This window comes from Phoxinus phoxinus (assembly GCF_949152265.1).
Source record: "Phoxinus phoxinus genome assembly, chromosome: 6".
Classification (NCBI taxonomy): domain Eukaryota; kingdom Metazoa; phylum Chordata; class Actinopteri; order Cypriniformes; family Leuciscidae; genus Phoxinus; species Phoxinus phoxinus.
The window spans coordinates 32840503-32863171 of NC_136881.1; the positions used below are offsets into that span (position 1 = coordinate 32840503).

The 22669-nt window shown below is 42.0% G+C and overlaps 2 protein-coding genes across 5 annotated transcripts; one reads left to right on the forward strand and one right to left on the reverse strand.

Moving 5' to 3' along the window:
- Positions 1-38: 38 nt before the first annotated feature.
- nfam1 (NFAT activating protein with ITAM motif 1) lies at positions 39-19295 on the reverse strand. 3 transcript variants are annotated; one of them, XM_079615576.1, is made up of 6 exons: positions 2039-3081; positions 1573-1866; positions 1082-1203; positions 660-767; positions 440-541; positions 39-203 (listed from the first exon to the last, which is right to left on the reverse strand). In XM_079615576.1, exons 1-6 carry the CDS (start codon positions 2094-2096, stop codon positions 153-155), a joined length of 735 nt encoding a protein of 244 aa, XP_079471702.1. In that variant the 5' UTR covers positions 2097-3081; the 3' UTR covers positions 39-152. The 3 variants fall into 3 exon arrangements, with proteins under 3 accessions (XP_079471702.1, XP_079471703.1, XP_079471704.1); XM_079615577.1 differs by lacking the exons at positions 1573-1866; positions 2039-3081 and adding an exon at positions 19224-19295; XM_079615578.1 differs by lacking the exons at positions 1573-1866; positions 2039-3081 and adding an exon at positions 19105-19241.
- Positions 4226-10830, forward strand: LOC307000177 (uncharacterized protein). 2 transcript variants are annotated; one of them, XM_079615580.1, is made up of 5 exons: positions 4236-4461; positions 6071-6157; positions 6243-6376; positions 6887-7016; positions 9712-10830. In XM_079615580.1, exons 3-5 carry the CDS (start codon positions 6256-6258, stop codon positions 10034-10036), a joined length of 576 nt encoding a protein of 191 aa, XP_079471706.1. In that variant the 5' UTR covers positions 4236-4461; positions 6071-6157; positions 6243-6255; the 3' UTR covers positions 10037-10830. The 2 variants fall into 2 exon arrangements, with proteins under 2 accessions (XP_079471705.1, XP_079471706.1); XM_079615579.1 differs by lacking the exon at positions 6071-6157 and having other exon boundaries at positions 4226-4461.
- Positions 19296-22669: the final 3374 nt, after the last annotated feature.

Below are 22669 nucleotides of genomic sequence, written 5' to 3' on the forward strand. Positions count from 1 at the left end.
TGGGGGGAAATTATGACACATATTGACACAGCTTTCAGTTGTTTTAATCTTTCATTTATTTGATGTTACACTGGTCCATAAAATATTAAAATATACAAAAAATATTTATTTGATACTAAGTACATTCTAGCAGGTAAAATTCATTCATTCCTTCACAGGTTTTCATAAACAGAATCAAATACTTCTTCTTGGGCTTCGCGGTGCTGAAAGAGAACACGGCAATAGTTGGTATTCTAAAACAATACTCAAATTCTAATTATGAGAAATTTTATTTTGGATTACAGGATTAATTCCCCCCATTTATATATTATATTCAAGACTACATTTACATTTACAACCATATTTTTTTAATCTAGACGTAATATAACTAATAATAATTTAACATAGGCCATTATTACAGGTCATGGAATGTTGCAAAATTTTTCCCTATAAAACAAACCTTTTTATCTGACATTTTCTTCCTTTTCTTCGTGTTTTCTTCATGCATCATAATCTCTGGATTCAATGTATCATAAATGGAGCTTGCTCTGTGTTGTAGCGCCTGTTGGAAGGGAGTATAAGTGGTGCATAAAACCTTAGCCCTTATGAAGCCTAAAATTCGTACTAAAACCATTTCCCAATAAATTCCAAATATTGAGACAAAGAAAAATAAATCTCACTGTGTAGAGTGATGCAGAGGCAGCATCCTCATCCAACATCACATCGTCACTATCCTCGGGTCTCTGCTCTGCTACTACATTCTTGTCATCTCTACAAACAGGTTGATCCTAAAAAAAGAGGCAAAAATAGAGCTGAAACTAACAGAAAGTTACTAACAGAACCACACGTGGTTTTCTGGATTGTACACGTCAGCCCTTTTCTGCTCTTAACAGCACTATCTTGCAATCAAAGCAACTCTGGAATTACACATCTTGCATAATAAAACAAAGATCATCTTTTCCGAACTGACAGACAGAATACTGTTCAGTCAACAGTCCATATCTATAACCCCTCATGCATCAAAGTATTGAATAAAGTATACACAATTTGAGAATAGGTTGAATTATTACAGTATGTGCTATATACATACAGTACGTGTTACCTTGTAGCTCTTTAATATGTAAAGTGAGCCGGCAACGCTGAAGATGAGAAGAATTCCTGAGAAAGCCAGCATTGTGATTATGTCATTTTCTAACTCCTCATCCGGCTCCTCATAACCTTTATCTGGAGAACAGAGAGTTAGGGTGGGACGTGGGAGAGAAGCAACAAAGGGGAAATGGAGAGAAATGTTGTTTTTCTTTTGCTGAAAGTGACAGTTTCAGTCTAGCATGTCACATGGCTGATAAATTTTTTATGAATCCATTAATGATCCTCTTTATTCATCAATCAACCCTATCTAATGACTCACAAGCCACACATTTATCAAATGAAAGGTTTTGCAGTAACAAAAAAAAAACACTATCAAGATTCATACATATTTTTATACTGTTTAAATTGTGGCTGAGAGATTAGCAAAAGGCACCAGTGCATTTGATTCATAGCGCACATAAAATGTAAGACCAATCCTGGATGATCAATGGTCTGCAGACTCACCTCTCACATGAACCACCCAATGCACTTCAGAATTTCCCCCACGGTTTCCCCATGTATAACTAAAGTAGTAATTGCCAGAACTGGAGCTGTTGTGCATTTTGATATGTGCCGTCTCCGAGACGCTTTTGTCAAAAAATTCACTTTTAAGAACTTTACTCCAAACTCTCCTGTTCTGAGTGTGGCATGCAAGGCTCGAGCTGTAGTTTGCTGGAATTACCAGTGACAGTTTGAACTCAAGAACGTCTCCGGCTAGTGCCACTCTGGTTCTGTTCGACATAGAGATTTTATATTTGGCTGGAGGGACAGAGAAAATATCATGGTGTTATTGAACCATCTGTGCTCTCGTGATATGTTCATAACTTTCTAATTCGTCTTGAGAGAGTGTGGGTGATAAATCCAGCAATACAATAACGACAATGAAATGAAACACACACTGCAATGACACATAAATAATGGCCAACTATACCTTGAGTTTCCTGCCAGCAACAGCACAGTATTACGATCCAACACAGCACAGTATACATTTTTATGTGCAAAATGTAAATGTCCTCTTTATTTAAGAAAACAAACAAAAACAAAAGAATCCACCGTTTCTTTCTTTGTGTTGTTTCATCAAAGCTCAGATATCACCATCCAGGACAACGTTTCCAAAAGAGGTGGTAAAAAACAACAAAAAAGTAACAACAGTCAGGAAGTTAAGCCATATTACATCAGAGTGGAAGTTCAGGACCCTAAACATCGTGAAGAACTATCGCATGCAATCCTCAGTAAACACTTCCTCTCTCAAACCACAAGCTCACTTTCTTAGTTTTGTCCTTTTACAGAACTGTTGTTCGGTTGGTATATTAAAAAACGTAATAATACTTAAGTCTGAATAAAAACAGTTTTTAAACAAAGTTTCAACACTGAAATGTAGTTTCTTTACAAAGCGTGTGGGAAAAATTCAGTTCAGGTTAATTATAGCCTATGTTTATATGCAGACACAATAAGCGTTTTTACTATGCTAGTTTGCTAATCAGAATTCGGGAATAATTTGGGTTTAAAAATAGTGCACCCTGTCTTTGACCGCCAGGTGGCAGCAGAGGATCACGTGATACTCGCGCCTGACTCGCATCAAATAAAAAGGACTTACAAAATCATCAAAAATGAATTACGTAATGATTACATCACTGTCACTGAAATACACATAATTAGCCCCAGGCAGATGAATAAAAAACAGCAGTAGCGAAGCGTCAAATAAAGTCTTCCCCGTTTAGTATAACTTTAAGTAGCCTATACATTAGGAAAAAAGACTAGGCTATATATAGTTGAGGTGAGGATAATATCTTTAAGTGAAAACGTAAAAAGCCAACAACATACAACTAAATTTAAGCCATCAAGACTGCACAAGCACCTCAAATACTCCATGATAAAGATAAAAAGACTGAGATAGAGAGATAAATGAGGAGCAAGGAGAAGAAAAGAGCAAGGAATTCAGTTCGAGGTGACAAATTGCCTCATTTAATGAGAAACAGGTGCATGTGTGCCTTGTGACTGCTGAGCTGAAGTAAAGGGATAGGCTACTCTCAAACTCGTATAAGCCAGGCAAAACTGACCTCACATACCAGAGGGAGAGAGAGCAAAAAGAAAAGAGCACAACAAATATAACATCTGGATACCAGGGAATCAAAAATGTTCGTGCCCAATAATGTTTTTTTTTTTTTTTTTTTTCTGGAGTCATTATTGAGAGTCAAACACATATGTAAAGGCATTCAACAGAACAGGTTCATACCAGGCTACTTTTGAGAAATAAAAAAAGGAAGTTGATTTTGAATGATAAATGTGTATATTTATTCTGCTGCAATTCCTGGATATAAATGGCATAACAACCACACAAGTTTTTGTTCTTGATTTTGAGGCTGGTAACAATTGTTTTCATGACTGAAAATAGTCGTCTTGTATTGAATTCAAACGTACAATCAAGGTAAATGGTATTACCTTTGGCACATTTTTTTATCCAGGTTTAAAAGGCATTTATTGAAGTGGCAGACAAAAAATTGCCAACTGTCACCATGGAAATAATATAGTGAGAAGTGAAGAGTGAATTATGAATGCAGTGTTTTTAATAAAAGAGCATTCCAACTGAAAGCCACATGCAAGTTCATGCATTTTTTTGCACAGCAATGTTAAAGAGCCTTTAGATTGAATAACAGAAATCATGTGAAATACCTAATTTATGAGACTGACTTCACTACTAACCTGCTTGAGTATCTCTCTCTCTCTCTCTCTCTCTGTGTAGATTTGTCTATTATTGTGAGAAAATGTCCTCACACATAGAATCAAACATGTTAAAAACTGACAGATGAGGACCTCTGAAGTGGTTATCACTAATTAAAATGCACATAAATCAGCTAAATCGTGATTTGCTTTAAAATGTCAATAGGTTTCGGTAAGGGTTTGCTTTAGAGGTTGGGTATAGCATTATTATAATGTCTAAAGGTCCTCACTCTCTCTGTGTGTGTGTGTGTGTGTGTGTCACTATAAGAGACAAAAAGGCAAATGATCAGATAGAGAAAACATCAAATAAATCTACAGAAAAGGTGCACATCTGGAAAGGGTGATATTTTGGGAAGGAGTGAGAAGGCAGAGGCCAACAGATGAACGGGGGGAGAGAGAGAGAAAATAGAAAGAAAAAAGAAGGGAGGGGATAAGATAGTGGAGAGAAAGAGAGAGAGAGAGTTGAATGTACACAAGTTCTTCTGCAGGGTAGAAATACGTTTAAGTGTGTCTGACTGTCAATAGACTTCAACACGGCATTCAGAAAGAAGAAGTGGACAGGTCAGTGATATTACAGCAGAGGAGAGGAGGACAAAAAAGAGAAAGGAAAGTCACATCTCGTTCCCTGAAAAAGTAAGTAACTTTAAGTGGAATTTAAAACCATTGAAAGTATGTGTTCTATAATAATGCACTTAAGTGCTATCTGTGTCCTGCAGTTTTACTATTCTGCTTTTTTATGGTTGCATAAAGCAAAAATAAATTTGGATGTATTTATGCCTGTTGTAAGTGTTTGATTGATATCCATGTTGTTTGTCAGTTCCTTCTCTCTGAATTTGAGAGACTGCATGATTTGTGAAATGGGTAAACACTGACAGAAGTGTCCTGATCAAACATTAATCCTGTGATTTTCGGATTCGTGAGCACATCCAGATCTCTGCTACGCCACGATGTCATGGAGCCATTTTAAGAAATGCCTCTTTTCTGACTCACTCTACAAAGTCAATTACTATGATCTCCAAGTTCAATATTATGTAAAGCTCTCTCTCCCTTCTGGACTCCCTCTCACTCCAGTTTCTCGTTGCTTTACTGCAGCATTTCTCTGCAATGGGATTGTTTTAGTCTAATGATCATGTTTATTGTGCGTTCTCACAGTTGTCTTACCTCAGAGAGCTCTCTATGCCTCAGTCATTGAGACTTGTGGCTCAATGCAGCACAAAAGAGATTTTCTTTCAAACAAAACTAATTGAGTTTGCTATCAGTTAGGCCAGTCACAAGACAATCAGCCCGTCATCCATCTCCCCTCTGTGTTCCTGAATGAACTCATTCATTTAAATAGACTGGAAATACCCAAGACTTGAGTGATTCTTCTTTGGAGGTGAAGGGCATGAGGCCACGGGAATAAAGCATGAAACTAATAGAATAAAGTCAATTTTACTTTTTCAATCAACGGTCAAAGAAAGGAAGTTCTTAACATATAGAACATTTGGAAAGTGAGTTTGAGTTTGATTACTTCATTTAATTTTCGAAATATGATGTAGGCCCTACTGTAGAAGTAATCCAAATGGATGCAACATTTTGTCATAAAAGCAATAATATTGGTAAATAAAAATAGCTACAAATTTTAACTATAATTAATTAAATATTATTTCAACAGATTAAGTGAAAATTATTACTTTGTTGTGTGATTTTAATAGTTGGATACTGTAGAAAAGGTCATATAAAAATTAGGGCTGTTAAACGATTAATCGCGATTAATCGCATCCAAAATAAAAGTTTGTGTTTACATAATAAATGTGTGTGTACTGTGTATAATTATTTTGTATATATAAATACACACAAGTTCATGTACCCTATATATTCAAGAAAAATGTGTTATTTATATATAAAATATTTATAATTTTATTATATATTATAAAGTATATATAAATCTATATACAGTATATACATGCAAATATTTCTTAAATATATACAAGTATGTGTGTGTATTTAAATATATAAAATAATTATACACAGTACACACACATTAATTATGTAAACACAAACTTTTATTTTGGATGCGATTAATCGTTTCACAGCCCTAATAAAAATAAATAAATATAAATAAATAAACACATTTGTGCCTAGAATACTTTAATATTAAATTGTAATAAAAAAACTCAAAGGGCAAAAAAAAAGTGTCCTGAGGAGAAATTGACAACGAATAATCATATAAAAATACAGGCCTCTGCACTATTTTCCACAGAATCATTGGACCCTAAAACACTTCTGGCTGTTTGTCCTGGAAAAAACAAAGTGCTTTTCCATGTGCCAGATGTACAGTATTGGCAGGGTAACGGTTTAAATCTCTTGCCTTGCATTGGGAGTTTTCTCAGTACTTGTTTAAAAATTCTCCTTGCCTCTCCTTTACATCTCAGCCACTTTTTCACCATGACTGTTCCCACGGCAAAGAAGATACTGATGGTGCCTATGGTGGCCGTGGCGTTTTTGTCTTCATGCTTTGGGATGAGCAACGAAGTGGATTATGGGAATTGGAACTACAGAGAAGGAGGTAATACAGAGAAATAATATGCATTGGTTTTACATATTGTTTTAAGAATGGTTAAATGTATTAAATTTAGTTGAGACTACTTATTATTTTTGTACCAATTTAGCCTTACATTTCATAAAAAGCATGCAAGTGTAGTGGTTAAATTCTGAGTAAAATATTCTGTGATGCATCTATTTCACAAACAATCAAATCATTGTGTTGGTCAACGTTGGTCAGCTGCAACATCTTTGTTTAGATTTACAGTTTCATGGATGGAGCTATTATCTAATATCCAATGCAAGTCACATTGCTGACCACCACCAGTGTACACCAAATAACTCACCATACCCTTATCTGTCAGCCTAGCTAAAACACAAACAGACATCTCCTAATTCCACCCTTTAAAGTTAAAGCCCTGTAGTCCAGTGAAAGAAACCTGATTAAACCCATTCTGAAGTATCAGACAGCCTCTTGTCATGTGGTCGCCGGCCTTATTAAAGACTAACCTCATTGTCTTTGCCCTCACGGCAGTGGAGAATGTGAACGTGGCTAACATACGCAGCGTGACTCGAGTGTTGGACGCCTGGGGCAAACGCATATTCAAAGATATCAAGACCCTCTTGCACTCACAACCCAATGCCCTTCTGCCAGACTACTCCAGGTAACACATTGTACTTCCTGATACTTGTACAAATTCATTGCAAAGACTTTTTACTATGGTGTTGAAGTACAAAGCAATTAGTGTTAACCGACCACCAATGTGTTATAACATGCATTTATTACGCCACTTATCTGTAACAAGTACAGTAAGGCCTATCTCTCTTTGCGGTGTTCACTAGAGCTTTCTTGTTTTGCCCACTTTCACTTAAAGTTTTTTTGCACATGAAAGCTGCTTGTTGGACGGTTTTATATAAACAAGAAAAATGCAGCGTCCTTTGGGGTTTGTTATCCCGAAGTCGGCAGTTTAACAGACTCACTCCCTTAGCCCTAAGGAGATTGTTTTCATGAAGCTTATTCTAAAGTACAAGCATTGAAAAAGCACTTAAAATGGCAGAAAAAGATTTTTCAGGCACACATGCTGTCCGAATGACACATGTACATGAAAAAATGACTCTTGTAATTCAGACTGAGACTGTTGGAGGAAGCGGATCGCTTTTATTTGATCAACTGTAGAGTATCCGACTATAGTGCCAATTACCAGATCAAGCTAATAATACACAAAGCATGTGAAGCTAGACATCAAGCACCAATGACAAACACCTAAACTACTTAACTAGCTGAACAATTAATACTAACAAATTAAGTCCCGATGAAAAAGATTTACAAGACATTTACCGCCATTTAAATGCTGAAGCTAAAGAAGGGCTTTGGTGACTCTAGTTTCTTTAATTTTTCTAGTGAAAAAAAAGTATACTTAATTGTATTTAAAATAGATTCTCTTTTCAATAGTACATTGCAAATAAACTAACAACAATTTTCCTATCTTTACATATATTAAAAGTGTAGCATCATGCTCTTTCCTATTATGACAATACAACTTTTAACACACTTTAAAATAATTGTACTTTATATTTTCTAAAAATACATTTGAGAAAAAATATACTTGAAGTGAAGCCTAGTGGCATCACATAGCTTTGTGGGCAAGTGCGCCAATATGAAGCACCGTTGCGCTTCGGGAGACCCGAGTTCGAGTCCCGGCTCGTGGACCTTTCCAGATCCAGTCCCACCTCACTTCCTGTCTAGCTACTGTCCTATTCTAACAACGCGCAAAAATAAATCGTAAAAATCTTAAAAAAAAAAAAAAAAGACTTTAGACTTTGAAAAACTTTTGAAAGACTGAAACTACACAGGGCTTAAAGGGATAGTTCGTCCAAAAATGATATTAAACCCATGATTTACTCACCCTCAAAACGTTCGAGATGCATATGTCAATCATTTTTCAGACGAACACATTTTCAGTTATTTTAGAAAATGTCTTAGATCTTTCAGTGGTTATAATGTCAAGTTATGGGGACCAACTCCTTCAAGTCTCAAAAATGTGCATGCATCCTTCACAAAAGTAATCCATCCGGCTCCAGGGGGATAAACGAAGGCCGTCACAACGCTTCCTACGCTACGTCATACGCCGGCAACCATCTCCCATGAACGTGCGTCGACCGTTGCCGGTAGCCAGTTATTTTCATTCATAAAGTTTTAAATATGTATATTTTTACGACAAAACCGCACGGATTACCCTCAGAAGGCCTTCGTTTATCCCCCTGGAGCCAGATGGATTACTTTTGTGAAGGATGCATGCACATTTTTGGGACTTGAAGGAGTTGGTCCCCATAACTTGACATTATAACCACTGAAAGATCTAAGACATTTTCTAAAATAACTGAAAATGTGTTTGTCTGAAAAATGATTGACATATGCATCTCGAACGGCTTGAGGGTGAGTAAATCATGGGTTTAATATCCTTTTTGGCCGAACTATCCCTTTATATATTCAGGCAAACAAGCTAAACAAGATAACAAGGGGGCGTGGGTATTTAGAAACACCTGGGGAGACTAATAAACAAGCAAAACTACAAAGGACTACAAAACATGGCACAGGACAGGACATGACAAAAAGTCCACACAAGACAAAGGGAACACAAAACAGGAATTATGACAGGTAAAAAAAAAAAAAAACATGGTTCATGTTCGTAAGGAAAGGCAGACGCCAGAAGAGAGATTAGCATTAGTCTAGCTGTGAAAATGCGATGGACCAGATGAGCTACCGAGCAAAAAGGCTGTTTTCTTTTTGTTGTTGTTCGTGAAGCGGCAGGATCGGACAGTTGTCATAATGTGGTGTACAAAGGACTCGTCATCCTCTGGCACTGAGCGTTTTAACACACCTGGAGGCAGTAGCGCTGTGACCTTTTGTGAGGCAGGTCTTGGCTAAAAGGACCAGAAGCTCAGCCTTGTCATTTTAAACTACGTCCTGTTAATGTATGTTCTCTGACTTTCTGACCCCACATATAATGCACTAAAATGAATGTGAGATCTCCTTATTCACATCAATAATGCATAATTGACACAACATTACCATAATTAACACTCTTATTCCTCGGTCTCACTTGGTACATTGATCCAGAGTTGAGTGTTTAAAGTGTACGGCTTATATGAAATATAAAAATATGCATTATGTCCTTATATGAAAAATTATTTTCATGCCATATATTTGTTTAAATTGCTGTATAAATCTGCCAAACCCTTACGGAAGAAGCACAGAAGAACGATTATACACTATTTTTCTCTCTCGTACAGATGTTGCACACAAACACACTCACTCTCACACATTCCAGTCCCGTCTCACACTCTTCTTTCTCACAGGGTTCGTCCTCTCTCGGAGTCTCTAAATGATCTCTTCAGAGAAGTCTCCCACTTACAGAGGCGCATCACAGATCTTAACAATCGCCTAGCAACCCTGGAACCCTTCCTCCGTCATCATGGTTACCGAGAGGAGGGTGAGGAAGGAGGGGATGGCAAGGAACTGGCTCCTCAGAGTGTGAAAGGAGTGGGACAGAGTCAAACTAAGTATTCACGACGGTACATGGTTCGAGTAGTCCGACCTATGAACAGGGTGGTGAGAACCAGACGAGTGAAAGTGTTCAAAAACCAAAACGGAAGGGTCAAAGCGAGCGAAAGTGAGAGGTAGAGGGAGGTAAAAGATTATAATCAAACATTAATGTTATTCAGGAAATATCCTTTATATTGGGAATAGAACAATTCACATATTAGACATGTTAGTATACAAGCGTGCATCCATCATCTTTTGTCTGTACTCCTTCATGTTCAGGTCTCGAAGGTGAGATTTAAGTTCCTTGGCAAAAAAAACAAATGTTGGGAATGTGGATTGTGGAAAACTTTCCCAGCAGGATAATGAAAAAACAAAAAAGAAACATTGAGAGTAAAAACAGACACTAGCTTTTTCCAAACAAAGCTACAGCTATTATTTTCTGTGGGGAATCCTTATGGAAGCTTTGGTATACAGAGCCATTTGTGTGACCGGAATAAAATCAGGTGAATAAATGTTCATACTTTAAAATATAATTCTGTCTGTTTTTTTTTTTCATGATTAATTACTCGTGTTTAACTGTACTCAAATATTAAAGGGGACCTATTATGCAAAATTCACTTTTATATTGTTTTTGAACATATTTATGTGTCTGCAGTGTGTTCTTTACACAACAACCCAATTGTGGTAAAAATCCATCCACCCCATTTGTTATTTCCCCATAAATCTGAAAAAGTGTCTAAAAATGAGCGTTCAGGAATGTGCTCCAATACACAGGTTTCTTGTATACAAACAATACCGGATGCGCGCGCATCCAAGAGGCAAGACCGCTATATTTTATGCCGAGTTCTGTAAAAGAACATTGTAATTAACGTAGATTTCGCATTGTTTGTAAATTCTTGTTGACTCAATAATAAACTGCAATTTCAGAGTTGAATCTGTTTGCTTGTGTTTCATTTGCATATTAATATAACATTATGTAAAACGTTAGTTAGTTGACTAGTATGGAATTGTCCAACTAAGTTTGCGGATCATAAAAACATGACATACCCTATGCATTTAGGTTAGTTTACAGCACTACAGCTCCGCGTTATCTCTGCTTCTGCTAGATATAGCCGTAAAGACTGTTGCTTTCTGCCTCTTAGATGCGCGCGCATCTATGTGATGACGTTGCACAGAAACCCGTGTATGTGATGTCACATGCTCAGGCCCTGCCCACAACTGCTGATGGACTCTGCCTTATTAGCATAAACCCTGCCTTGAGAGAGCTGTACAGAGTTCGCCATGTTTATCTCCTCGCCAGAGCATTCAAAGTCCCCGTGAACCGGAAGTTGCAACCGACTTCAGTGTTGTGAATGATATATTTCTGAGAGAAACGGAATACTAAATGAGAAAAAAGAGGGCGTGGCTTGTTTTTTCCAACTGGAACCTGATTGGATCTAGAAAAGTAGGCGTTTCATTCAGGCAGCAGACTGTCAGTTGGATGAGCGTGGTTCAGGACGTTAAGCCGAAGCCCAATCCATCAAACTGACATTGTTGCAGAGGGGAGGAGCATTTTCAGATTTTGATTAAAGATTACGAAGCCAAAATATTTTTTGGTAAATATGGTAAATTTTAATTTCATGTGTAGGCTACTTTACAGGTGCCATAGAATGCATTGATACAATATTTTTAATTGTTCTCTGATATCTACATAGAAGGTATGTGGCTTAAATAAGGGCAAACATTCTCCAGATACGGTTCTCTTTCATCATCTCGTGTTCGAGATCCACCTATGGGAAGGGCATCCGTACCTGACCTCTGCAGAAGCATCCAATTGCACCAAGTCTGGCTAGACAGACAGAAGCGCGCAGCCAATGCCAGGTAAGGCCCCGCCCCCTTACCTAGTGGCATATAACGCCTGCAAGCGCTGCTATTCTCCAGTTGACATTCGCTTCTCGCGATCTCTGCACTGACACAGTTCGGTTGGATTACGCTGCTCACTTTCGTGTCTTCAGGAGGACATATCGCCTGATCAGCCTCCGTCAGACGTGACAGTCGTTTTTTCAGCCTTTCTGCTGTGTTCTGCATTCGGAGCCGCCCGCGCTCTCGCCGTTTTTCACCTGCTCCTCCTTCCACGGCTGCCCGCCACGGATTTTTCCGAGTTCTTCTCCGGAATGTCGCTGTCTAAACCTTCCGCTTCTCCGGGGAACAGCCTATCACGGGCCTGCCCGGCCGCGTGTGGTGCGCTCATCGCCGCTAAGGACCTTCACCCGTTCTGCGTGGTCTGCTTGGGCCTTAAACACGCTCAAGAAGCCTTGGAGAACCCGGAAAATTGCAGTCAATGCCTTATGCTGCCCAAGAAGCTTTTACGACGTCGTCTGAAAGTTGCAGCGACCCAGTGCTCCGAGCTCGGCCTCTCTGACTCGGATGGGGGACACGGTGACGACGACGCGCTACCGGGGGACTCCCGGGGCGCCGCCTCTCTCATTTGGGCTGACCAGCCCAATCCCGCATTCCCCGAAGAGGACATCTTCGCGGGCAACCTCACGCTCGTCGACGAACCGGCCGGTTCCGGCGATGAGGATGACGCGGCCCTTCTTGGGGTCTCAGAGGACGAGGAGGCCATCCCGCCCTCTGGCTTTCCCCAGGCTAGCGCCCACACGGCCTTGCCTCAGTCCATCCTCCTGGAAGTTTGTGAGCGAGCGGCCGCTCGCCTCAACATGGAATGGCCGGCTCCACAGAGCGCCACCGACCAGGAGAGGGATATTTACGACGGGAAAGTGCTGGGACCCCCTCCCGGTCCGAGAAAACAACTCTTCCCCGTCCTTCCAGCGTGCGCTAAGCACATGAGGCACAATTGGAGCGACCCCCTCGACTTCAAACACGGTCTCACGGGTCTTGAGGTGAAGGACATGGCAGCTCATGGTATGGGTGACCCCCCCGCTATCGAGCCTTCCATCGCCAGGCACCTTAACCCCGCTCAGGGAGGGCTGCTCGCTCCCCCGAAGCCGGTCTTGCCCAACAAGATGGACCGTTTTTCTGCCTCAGTTCACCAGGCCGCATACAAATCCTCGGCCTTGGCTGTCAGGGCCCTGAACGTCTCTTCACTCCTCTCCGCTTACCAGGCGGAGATTTTGGACGAATTAGGGCAACAGCTGGAAAAGGGAACTCCTTCTCTAACCTTGTGGAAGGAGATCCTCACGGTGAACGACCTCGTCCTCCGTAACGCTCGGCAGGCCGTCCAAGCCTGCGGGCGCTCTATGGCGCTTTCTGTGGTGGGAGAGCGCGCGCTCTGGCTTAACCTGTCGGGCCTTCCTGACAGTGAGAAGCGGCGCATCGCGGGCGCATCGGTGGAGCCCGGCCGGGCTCTCTTCGGCCCCGCCGTCGCATTGATGCAACAACGGTGTGACGACAAAAAGAAGGAGGATGAGGCCTTCAAGTTATGCCTTCCTAGGAAGGCGGCCCCACGCCAGGCACCCCCTGCGCGTTTGCCTAACCCACCTGCCATGGGACGACATTTCCACCAGGGCAAGGAAAGGCCCCGCAACAGACCCCCCGCCCCACGGCAGAATAACCCACCGCCTGCTAAGCACTGGGGAAAATCTACTCCCGCCGCGGCCGCGGCTGGAAGACCATCTAACCCTACCCCCACCGACTCGAAACGCAAGCGGCCTGCCTGATGTTCGGCCGGTGGGGGCATCGAGTCCACTTTCACGGGCTACGAGCCCTTTGGACTCTCTTCATGTCCAAGAACCCCTGTCCAAAAGACGCAGGGTCTCTCGCGAGGCTGCCCAGCCCATGTGTTTGTTGAACGTGTGTTCCCCCCTCACGTTCGAGGGGTCTGTTGTGAGGAAAAGTCACAAAGCAGTGTCACCACACCGCACACACTCACTTCCCCTCACCGAATTATTAAAGGCTTCGGCCCCAGTGTTCCCCCAACACAAAACACACAAAAAAACAAAAAACACATTAAAACAAACGAATCAAATGAATTCGTTACGGAGAGAGGATCTCTCTCCGCAGAGAGAATTCATCTCCCTGCAGAGAGAGAACATCTTTCTAAACCCCGGCATGCCGCCCCTAGTTCATCCACTAGATGGCGCCATTGCATCACAAATGAGTCAGCTGGGCTTACACAGCTCCGCTGCGGCTCGGGTGGGAACACTCGCGAGTCACGAACGGGCTTGGCAAGCGGTTTCGGCTCCCGAGTGGGTGATGCGCACTATAATGCAGGGCTACAGATTGCAGTTTGCAATGAAACCCCCGCATTTCAACGGCGTTCTCTCTTCACACACGGAAGAGAACGCTTCACACATTCTGAAAGAGGAAATATCCTCCCTCCTAAACAAGGAAGCTATTCAGGTGGTGCCCCCCAGTCTGATGAATCAGGGATTTTATTCTCGTTATTTCCTGGTCCCAAAGAAGGACGGCTCTCTCCGCCCTATCTTGGACCTTCGTGTGTTGAACAAACATTTGAGGAAATACAATTTCAGAATGCTAACTCATGGCTCGCTCGCCCGCGCCATAAAACAGAACGACTGGTTCACATCGGTAGACCTGAAAGATGCTTTCTTCCATATAAGCATTTATCCGCCACACAGGAAGTTTCTTCGTTTCGCCTACCAAGGCACATGTTACGAATTCACAGTTCTGCCATTTGGACTCAGTCTAAGTCCTCGCAGTTTTTGTCTGTGTGCGGAGGCGGGTTTAGCACCCATGAGAATGTCTGGTCTGAGGATTCTGACATACATAGACGATTGGCTCATAATAGCCGAATCGAAGGAGAAAGTGTTGCAGGACACCTGCCGTGTGCTCGCGCACGTCACATCTCTCGGGTTCAGAGTGAATGTGAGCAAGAGCAATTTTACACCCAGTCAGAATGTCATTTTCCTGGGCTTGGAGTTGAACTCAGTCTCCATGCGAGCGCGTCTCTCTCAAGAACGCGTTCTCTCTCTAATGAACTGTCTATCGCAGTTCAGAGAGGGGGCGAGAGTGCAATATCGCACATGTCTCAGGCTGCAGGGTCTTATGGCTTCATCCATCCAAGTTGTGCCACTGGGACTCCTGAGAATGAGAGCGTTCATGAAATGGGTTTTGTCACTACATTTCAGCCCGATTCGCGATCTTTGCCGCTCTGTAATAGTGACGCGCGCCTGCTCGGCAGCCGTGCGACACTGGAAGAGCGCAGACTTTTACGCACAGGGAACCCCTCTGGGGACGGTTATGATGCGGAAAGTTGTGACGACAGATGCGTCCTTAACAGGCTGGGGTGCCACCCAGGAGGGCAGAACGGTGAACGGTCTGTGGCCGAGCAGACTACGTTCAGCGCACATAAATTATTTAGAGCTGTTGACCATTTGGAAAGCTCTGAATCATTTTCTGCCTCGCCTGCAGGGACATCATGTTCTCGTACGCTGCGACAATACCACGGCTGTGGCTTATATCAACCGTCAGGGCGGCGTGCGCTCGTCGAAACTTCACGCTCTAGCTTACAAGCTTTTGGTGTGGAGCAGACGGGTTTTCCTGTCGTTACGCGCGACTCATGTTCCGGGCATTCTGAACAGAGGTGCGGATCTTCTATCAAGGGGAAATCCAATCTACGGAGATTGGCGCCTTCACCCCCAGATAGTGGATATGTTATGGATGAGATTCGGACAGGCAACCGTAGATCTATTCGCCTCGCGCGAAAACTACCATTGTCCTATGTTCTTCTCGCTAAAGGACGTGGACGCACCCCTCGGGGTAGATGCACTGGCCCACCCATGGCCCAGAGTGCTGCTGTATGCTTTTCCTCCCCTGTGCTTGATAATTCCAACACTGGCCAGGGTGAGAGAGCAGAGCCTGTCTCTCATTCTGATAGCACCCAGGTGGCCCAAGGCACCGTGGCTGGCGGAGATAATCCCTCTGTTATATGCCGAGCCGTGGCGCCTCCCCCCACGCACGGACCTATTGTCCCAAGCGAACGGGGAGATTTACCACCCACACCCGGACAGGGTGGCTCTCTGGGCCTGGCCCGTGAGAGGACGAACCTAAGCGCACTGGGGCTTTCGCCGCGTGTGATTGCCACTATACAGAATGCCAGAGCCGTTTCTACACGGTCCTTATATGGCTGTAAGTGGCAAGTGTTCGAAGGGTGGTGTGATGGGCGTGGTCTCACATCTTATCAGTGCTCAGTTCCTGATATTTTGTGTTTCCTTCAAGACCTCATGGAAAAAGGGAGGTCTTTTTCCACCATTAAGGTCTACCTGGCTGCGATTTCGGCCTGTCATGTGGGCTTTGAGGGCTCAACAGTCGGGCAGCATCCTCTAATCCGCAGATTTATGAAGGGTGCCCGTCGCTCTTTGCCAGTCGTCAGGAGAACTGTTCCTGAGTGGGACCTCTCCATGGTGCTGGAGGCTCTGTCTCAACATCCTTTTGAGCCTCTGGGAAGTATTTCCCTTAAGCTGCTGTCCTTCAAGACAGCTTTGCTCTTGGCCTTGGCATCAGCTAAACGTGTCAGTGAGCTACATGCACTCTCGGTTCATCCCTCGTGCACTAAATTCTCTCTTAGTGGAGATAAGGTTTCCCTTAAGCCTAATCCGGCCTTCATGCCGAAGTGCTTCCCTGCGTTCACTTCGGAGGTGTTGGAGCTCTCCGCTTTTCACCCTCCACCGTTTTCCTCCCCGGAGGATCAGAGGCTAAATGCTCTGTGTCCTGTCCGTGCTTTACAGACATATATGACCAGGACCAGTGCGTTCCGGAAGAGCGACCAGCTCTTTATTTCATGGGCGCCCCCTCACAAAGGGAGTCCCATATCTAAGCAACGCCTCTCACATTGGCTTGTGAATGCTATAGCTGTGGCTTATGAATCAAAAGGAGTGCAGCCCCCAGGGGGCATCAGAGCTCATTCCACAAGGGGCTTAGCCGCCTCTTGGGCTTTGTTTAGGGGAGTGTCACTGCAGGACATCTGCTCCGCTGCCAGTTGGGCTTCTCCTCATACCTTTGTGCGTTACTACCGGCTGGATGTCACCAGAATTTCGGTAGCACATTCGGTTTTAGGGGTGGGGTCTTCTTAGCCCTTCCCTGTAACCCCGTTGGAAGTAACGAATAAGGAGTGAATGGGCCGGCTGGCCATGCACATTCCTCTCACCAAGCACGTATTTCCAATCCTTCCTGGGTGTATATATGCACATTGGTGTTGCTGGGGTTATTACCACATACATGTTTCATGTCCTGCATGTGCACAGCAGTTATGTGTGTGCGTCAGGATTGCAGGTTCATGATTATGGGACGTGTCTGGCACCGCCCCCCTGGGGCGACCGTCCTTCTCTGGCTTTCAGAACCTCACTGTGAGTGTATTGGGCAATCGGGGAGCTGTCCATGTCTCTCCCATAGGTGGATCTCGAACACGAGATGATGAAAGAGAACAATAGGTTACTGTCGTAACCCCGGTTCTCTGAAACATCGAGTGGAGAGATCCACCAGCTTTGCCCCGCTTGCCGCACGAGAAGCGAATATACTTACTGGAGAATAGCAGCGCTTGCAGGCGTTATATGCCACTAGGTAAGGGGGCGGGGCCTTACCTGGCATTGGCTGCGCGCTTCTGTCTGTCTAGCCAGACTTGGTGCAATTGGATGCTTCTGCAGAGGTCAGGTACGGATGCCCTTCCCATAGGTGGATCTCTCCACTCGATGTTTCAGAGAACCGGGGTTACGACAGTAACCTATTGTTTTACATGTACATTTACAATTTGTCCCTAGTATCAAATGGGCTGTTATTACCTTATTTGAAAGGGTCATGAATAATAATTTTGAGCTCTGCTCTGATTGGCTTTTTCACAGATTTGTAAGCAGGAGCTGTGATGTACTCTCAATGTAACAAATGAACTAGATGCATTCAGTCAAATGATAATCGTTTTAACTTTTGGTGGAGAAGGGCACGTTAGTTAGAAGGAGCGAGAGAGCTATCTGTAAGCAAACAAACCAACCTAGTTAGCTCCTGAGTTGTGTGTTGTTGATGAAATATAGGCTAAGTTATAACACTACCCAACAAAAGGGATTGACATAGATGTATCTACAGTTGTATTTTGTAGATTTATATGACAACACAGGCCAGAAATAATATTAACCTCCGTGTAAATAGGCCATCATACTATTTAGTGATCTATGCTTGTTACTTGCTAGCTAGCTAAGGTTAACGTTACTGTACTAGCATCTTGCGTTCGATCTCGACAACACAGGGTCAATTATCGTTAATGTTGTTAGCTCACTAAGAACTTTTCGATTTAAACAGAAATGGCTTCAACAGTCAAGAAGTGGACTAGTCACTAACGTTACTCACTTGCTCCAAGGGTTGTAATTGCAATATAGTTGGAATCGCCCCCTTCTTCAGTATAAAACGCTGAGCAAAGCCTGCTTGATATTGTCTCAGGTTAGAAAAACTGTCAGTGGTGAAATGGGCAGAGCAAACTAACAACTTTGAATTAAAATGGTGCAGTATCCATCCTGTTATAGACATCAACCATGCCTGTTGACAGTTCTGTGGGAAGGGTATAAGTGCTCACATCCCCTGCACAGCCTGGAACATAACATTTACAGTATATCCATGATCTGCCATTTTTGTTATTGTCCTTGCTTGTTTCTTCACAACACCGGCACAATACTTCTGATGATTCAGCTGTGCAGGTCCATGTCAATACTTCCTGGCCTAGGCTAGAACATGGGCTGGTATATGCAAATTTTGGGGGCGTAAATATTAATGATCCTGACGTTTTTCAGTGGTCTTTTGCAAGCACGAGGAGATATGAAGGAGGAAACAATGGTATTTGAGGCTCACGGTATGTCAGTTCCATGTACAGAACTCTTACTATTCAACTATACCAAGGTAAAAATACAGTTTTCCATTCTATGGCACCCCCGGCAGCATTCAAGTAAGAAATGTATTCTCATTAAAACACCTAAAGTTATTCAATCAAGAGCAGTGAGTGATTTTCTTTTTTGTTGTTGATTTGATTCATATTAACATACTGTAGCAGTTGGTACAGTACATTACGCTGCTTTCACTTGAATTCACAAATCTACACATGCGATTTCTTGCTGTTTATGTTCACAGACATAACCAACTGTGTTTATGTGAAACAAATACACGTTTGGAATAACTTGAGAGTGTGTAAATTATGACAAAAATGTCGGGTAAACTGTCCCATTAAGTGGAATAAGACGTGAAAGAGAAATTAGTTTAATACTCACCAGACACCATCTGCCAGCCAGCTTTCTGTGCGCTTGCTTCAGTTGAGTGCGCTCAGAAAATCAAATATCTGAAGTTTAGACTGATATGGCTTTAAAATGCATGCAAATAAAAAACTTACATGATGATGAAGAACTGCAATGGCACATGACCGTGGCCGTGCGATAGTTGATAGATGATAGTCAAAACCAATATGTTTTGTTATTTTTTGGTAGGATCATTCTGGACCAAGGCACAAACTGTTGGCTGCGCCCTCTTCTGGAAAGCGCGATGGGGAGCAGCATCTCATTTGCATTTAAAGATACATGCACTAAAATAGTATGTTTTCCCTTCCGCTCAAAAATGATCTGTGGGGTATTTTGAGTTGAAACTCCACAGACACATTCTGGAGACACCTGAGACTTATTACATCTTGTAAAAAGGGGCATATAAATACAGGGGTTGATAGACAATATTCGTTGTGGAATATCTTACATCTTTGTTAATGTAGCAAACTATAACAAGTTGCAAATAATATCTTTAGTACTTGAGTAAAACAAAGACCCATTCCTGATTTTTTTCCATTAATAAAGAAAATAATGATTTGTGTAATCTAGGGTTGGATGGCACAGTGCTTAATTGGGAGGAAATAACAATAGAAAATGTCCACAACTGAAAATAGTTTTTAGGATTAGTATGATTCATTTATGGTATGCGATTAATTTGAACTAGTTTTACCTTGGTTTTTAAATTTATTATAACATAGGCTATTATGCAGGCACTGTTATATGCACGTGTTTCTGCATGTATAAAGAGGTAAGTGCAGCATTGTACTGTATAATTAAATTATTCTCTTATTACAATCCATGTTACAATCACCCCATGCATGCTTTTCATAAATGATGTCAGCCAGGTGGCCTTTTTTTAATCACAGGCTCCTAAATCTTATATTAAATATGGTTCCCATCTCTATGTATTTATGAAAGCATCCTATTATAAACCACACATTACCCCTGCATATAAAATACATCATTACTAAATATCACTCACATATCCACAAAATAAAGAACAGAAGTATGCAGCATTGCTGAAACGAATCACTAATTACATTAATTCCCTCAAACAATATGTATCTGCATTGAGGAACACAGTTGTTTATAAGCTCACTTTAACCCAACACATGCTTTCTAGGACAGGCTGTGGACTGACAGGATCATAGTGGTATAATTTTAACATCTGAAAATACAAACCATTGCGCGCCACTACCCCCTTCTGATGTGCGCGAGATTAATCTGGAGTGTTTTGTAACTCCGGCCACATGGTGGCAGTGTTGTGACGGGTTAGTTCACCGCGTGCCTGTTTGACAGGAGTGTGTGTCTGGTCTGAAGTCAGTGGGTGTCTGTGTCCGCTATTTTTTTTGGCCAGCACAGCACTGGACTTAAAAGCGTTTACCAAGATCACGTAAGACCGCTAGTGTGTAGTATGTGGGCCTGCTTGCGTTTATTTCGGTGCTGCTGAGGACGTCTGACAGAATTGGTACGTATGAACGCAAATGCGTGTATGTAGGCTACGTCTGTGCAGATTTTTTGCTTCGGCAAAACTTTTATCACCTCTACGTAAACGATTGACTCCCTGTTATCTGACCTTCTCTAAATTAATGTGAAGTGTTATACACTGCCACGCCTTTATTACTATTCTGAATCTCTCCATTCAAGACCTCTGTGACCGTTCCTTAAAGTCACCATGTATCTAAATTGACAATTCTTATTTTTTTTATATCATGGATTATTGCAGTGTAAATGATTTATCCATGCACATCATTTTTTTATTCACGTGCCCTCGTAATCTTTAATCAAAATAACTTCCCTGACATCTTTTATCTGATGAGGTGTTTACTGGCGCGAGGGCGGGACAACCTGTCACTCACATGACATCACAACAATGGCAAACCAATCAATAGAGAGCCTAAGTCCCTCCCCTTCCGGTCGACCACCATGGGACCTTATTTCGGAAAAATATTGTATGGTAGTCAATGGCGAGAGACAACAAATATTTTGATCTCGTTTGAATTGTGCCCTGAATTACACATATGATGTTTGTCAATTTAAAAGATACATTTTAAAGTCAAGAAAGTCGCAGTTTGATGTAAAACTGTTGAGGTATAAGACTGTGAAAATACGTAATTACAAAGACTACAAACCCAGAAGGCGCACATGCGACGTCACACCTTTTCTCTCAATGAATGAAGCTAACTTTACTGAAGCTAACGTCTGTCATTTTTTCTATAGTCTTACATTATAATCGTAACGTTACGCCGTCATGCCTGACTCGTGTTTTGAGCCAGAATACACACATACGAGCAACGGATCTTGTGACGTAGGCTACATAGTGCGAGACGAGAGATGTAGTTCATCGAGCGATTTTCACATACAACTAAACGTTACTCTTCTGTTTTATGACAAACTGCGACTTTCTTGACTTTCATATTTACCTTTTAAATTGACAAACATCATATGTGTAGTTCAGGGGACAGTTCAGACGGAATAAAAAGATAAGTTATCTCTCGCCATTGACTTCCATACATATTTTTTCCGAAATAAGGTCCCATGAGCCGGAAGCGGAGGGGCGGGACTTAGGCTCTCTATACCAGATGGACAAAATCAAGTCCTACCCTACATTTGTTCTTGTTCGATAAGCCGTTTCATTCAAATATACGTCACAATAGATAAGAAAAAACTATTGTAATTTCTGTTTCATGTCAACTTTAAACTAATGCCTTATTAATTAGTTTCTGAATATAGTCTCCATTCACGCCTCCCTCTATCCGTGACTCTTCCTTAAACTTCCCTGCTTGCGTTTATCTCTTTTTCTCTCTGTCGCCATGGACACGTGTGGGTGTTGCATATCATCTCGACTTGCTGTTTCTGTGTTATATGTTGTAGCAACCAAACCAAGTCACAGTATACTACACAGATCTTTCTTCTTTTCTCTCTCTCCCTCTGTCTCTCTCTCTTTCTTTCTCTAAAGGTCCAGTTGCTAGGTAACAGTTAATTGTCAAGAAATAGTTACATGTGTTGCAATGTATTCTGTGATTGGCTGCTTGAAGGAAACGTGTTAGTGAAAGAGAGAGAGAGAGAAAAGGGAATGAAAAAGAGAGTGGGGGAGTGAGACAGGAATAGAAAGAGTAGGTTTGTGAAATATTGAATTGCAAATGGTTTTTAAAAATAAACAGCTATTACTTTAAAAATAAACAGCATGTATGACATTCTCATGATTAAAAACAGCACTTGCACACAGGAATCAATAATCAGAATGAAATGCTTGACATGACTCGATAGGTACAGAAAAGAGCGATAAGTACTTTGCTTGCAATTTGTTCATGATGCAGTGAATCAGACGTATCCAGGGCAACACCAGTGGATAATAAGCTCTCGTTCACGTTTCATGTACATTATGTCACGAATCAAACCTAAGCTTGTGTAGAGCACATAAGAAACGATGGAAAATTTGTCCCTCAATTTTCATATTAACAAAACATGAAAACCAAATGAGATTCATATTTGGACCATGATGATGACACTGGGAAAA

Coding starts and splice junctions, on each gene's coding strand:
- LOC307000177 (XM_079615579.1), top strand. CDS start 6,256: ATGACTGTTCCCACGGCAAAGAAGATACTGATGGTGCCTATGGTGGCC. Junction 6,377..6,886: donor TTGGAACTACAGAGAAGGAG/GTAATACAGAGA, acceptor CCCTCACGGCAG/TGGAGAATGTGAACGTGGCT. Junction 7,017..9,711: donor CTTCTGCCAGACTACTCCAG/GTAACACATTGT, acceptor TCTTTCTCACAG/GGTTCGTCCTCTCTCGGAGT.
- nfam1 (XM_079615576.1), bottom strand. CDS start 2,096: ATGTATACTGTGCTGTGTTGGATCGTAATACTGTGCTGTTGCTGGCAG. Junction 1,204..1,572: donor TTGGGTGGTTCATGTGAGAG/GTGAGTCTGCAG, acceptor TCTGTTCTCCAG/ATAAAGGTTATGAGGAGCCG. Junction 204..439: donor AGAAAATGTCAGATAAAAAG/GTTTGTTTTATA, acceptor GTTCTCTTTCAG/CACCGCGAAGCCCAAGAAGA.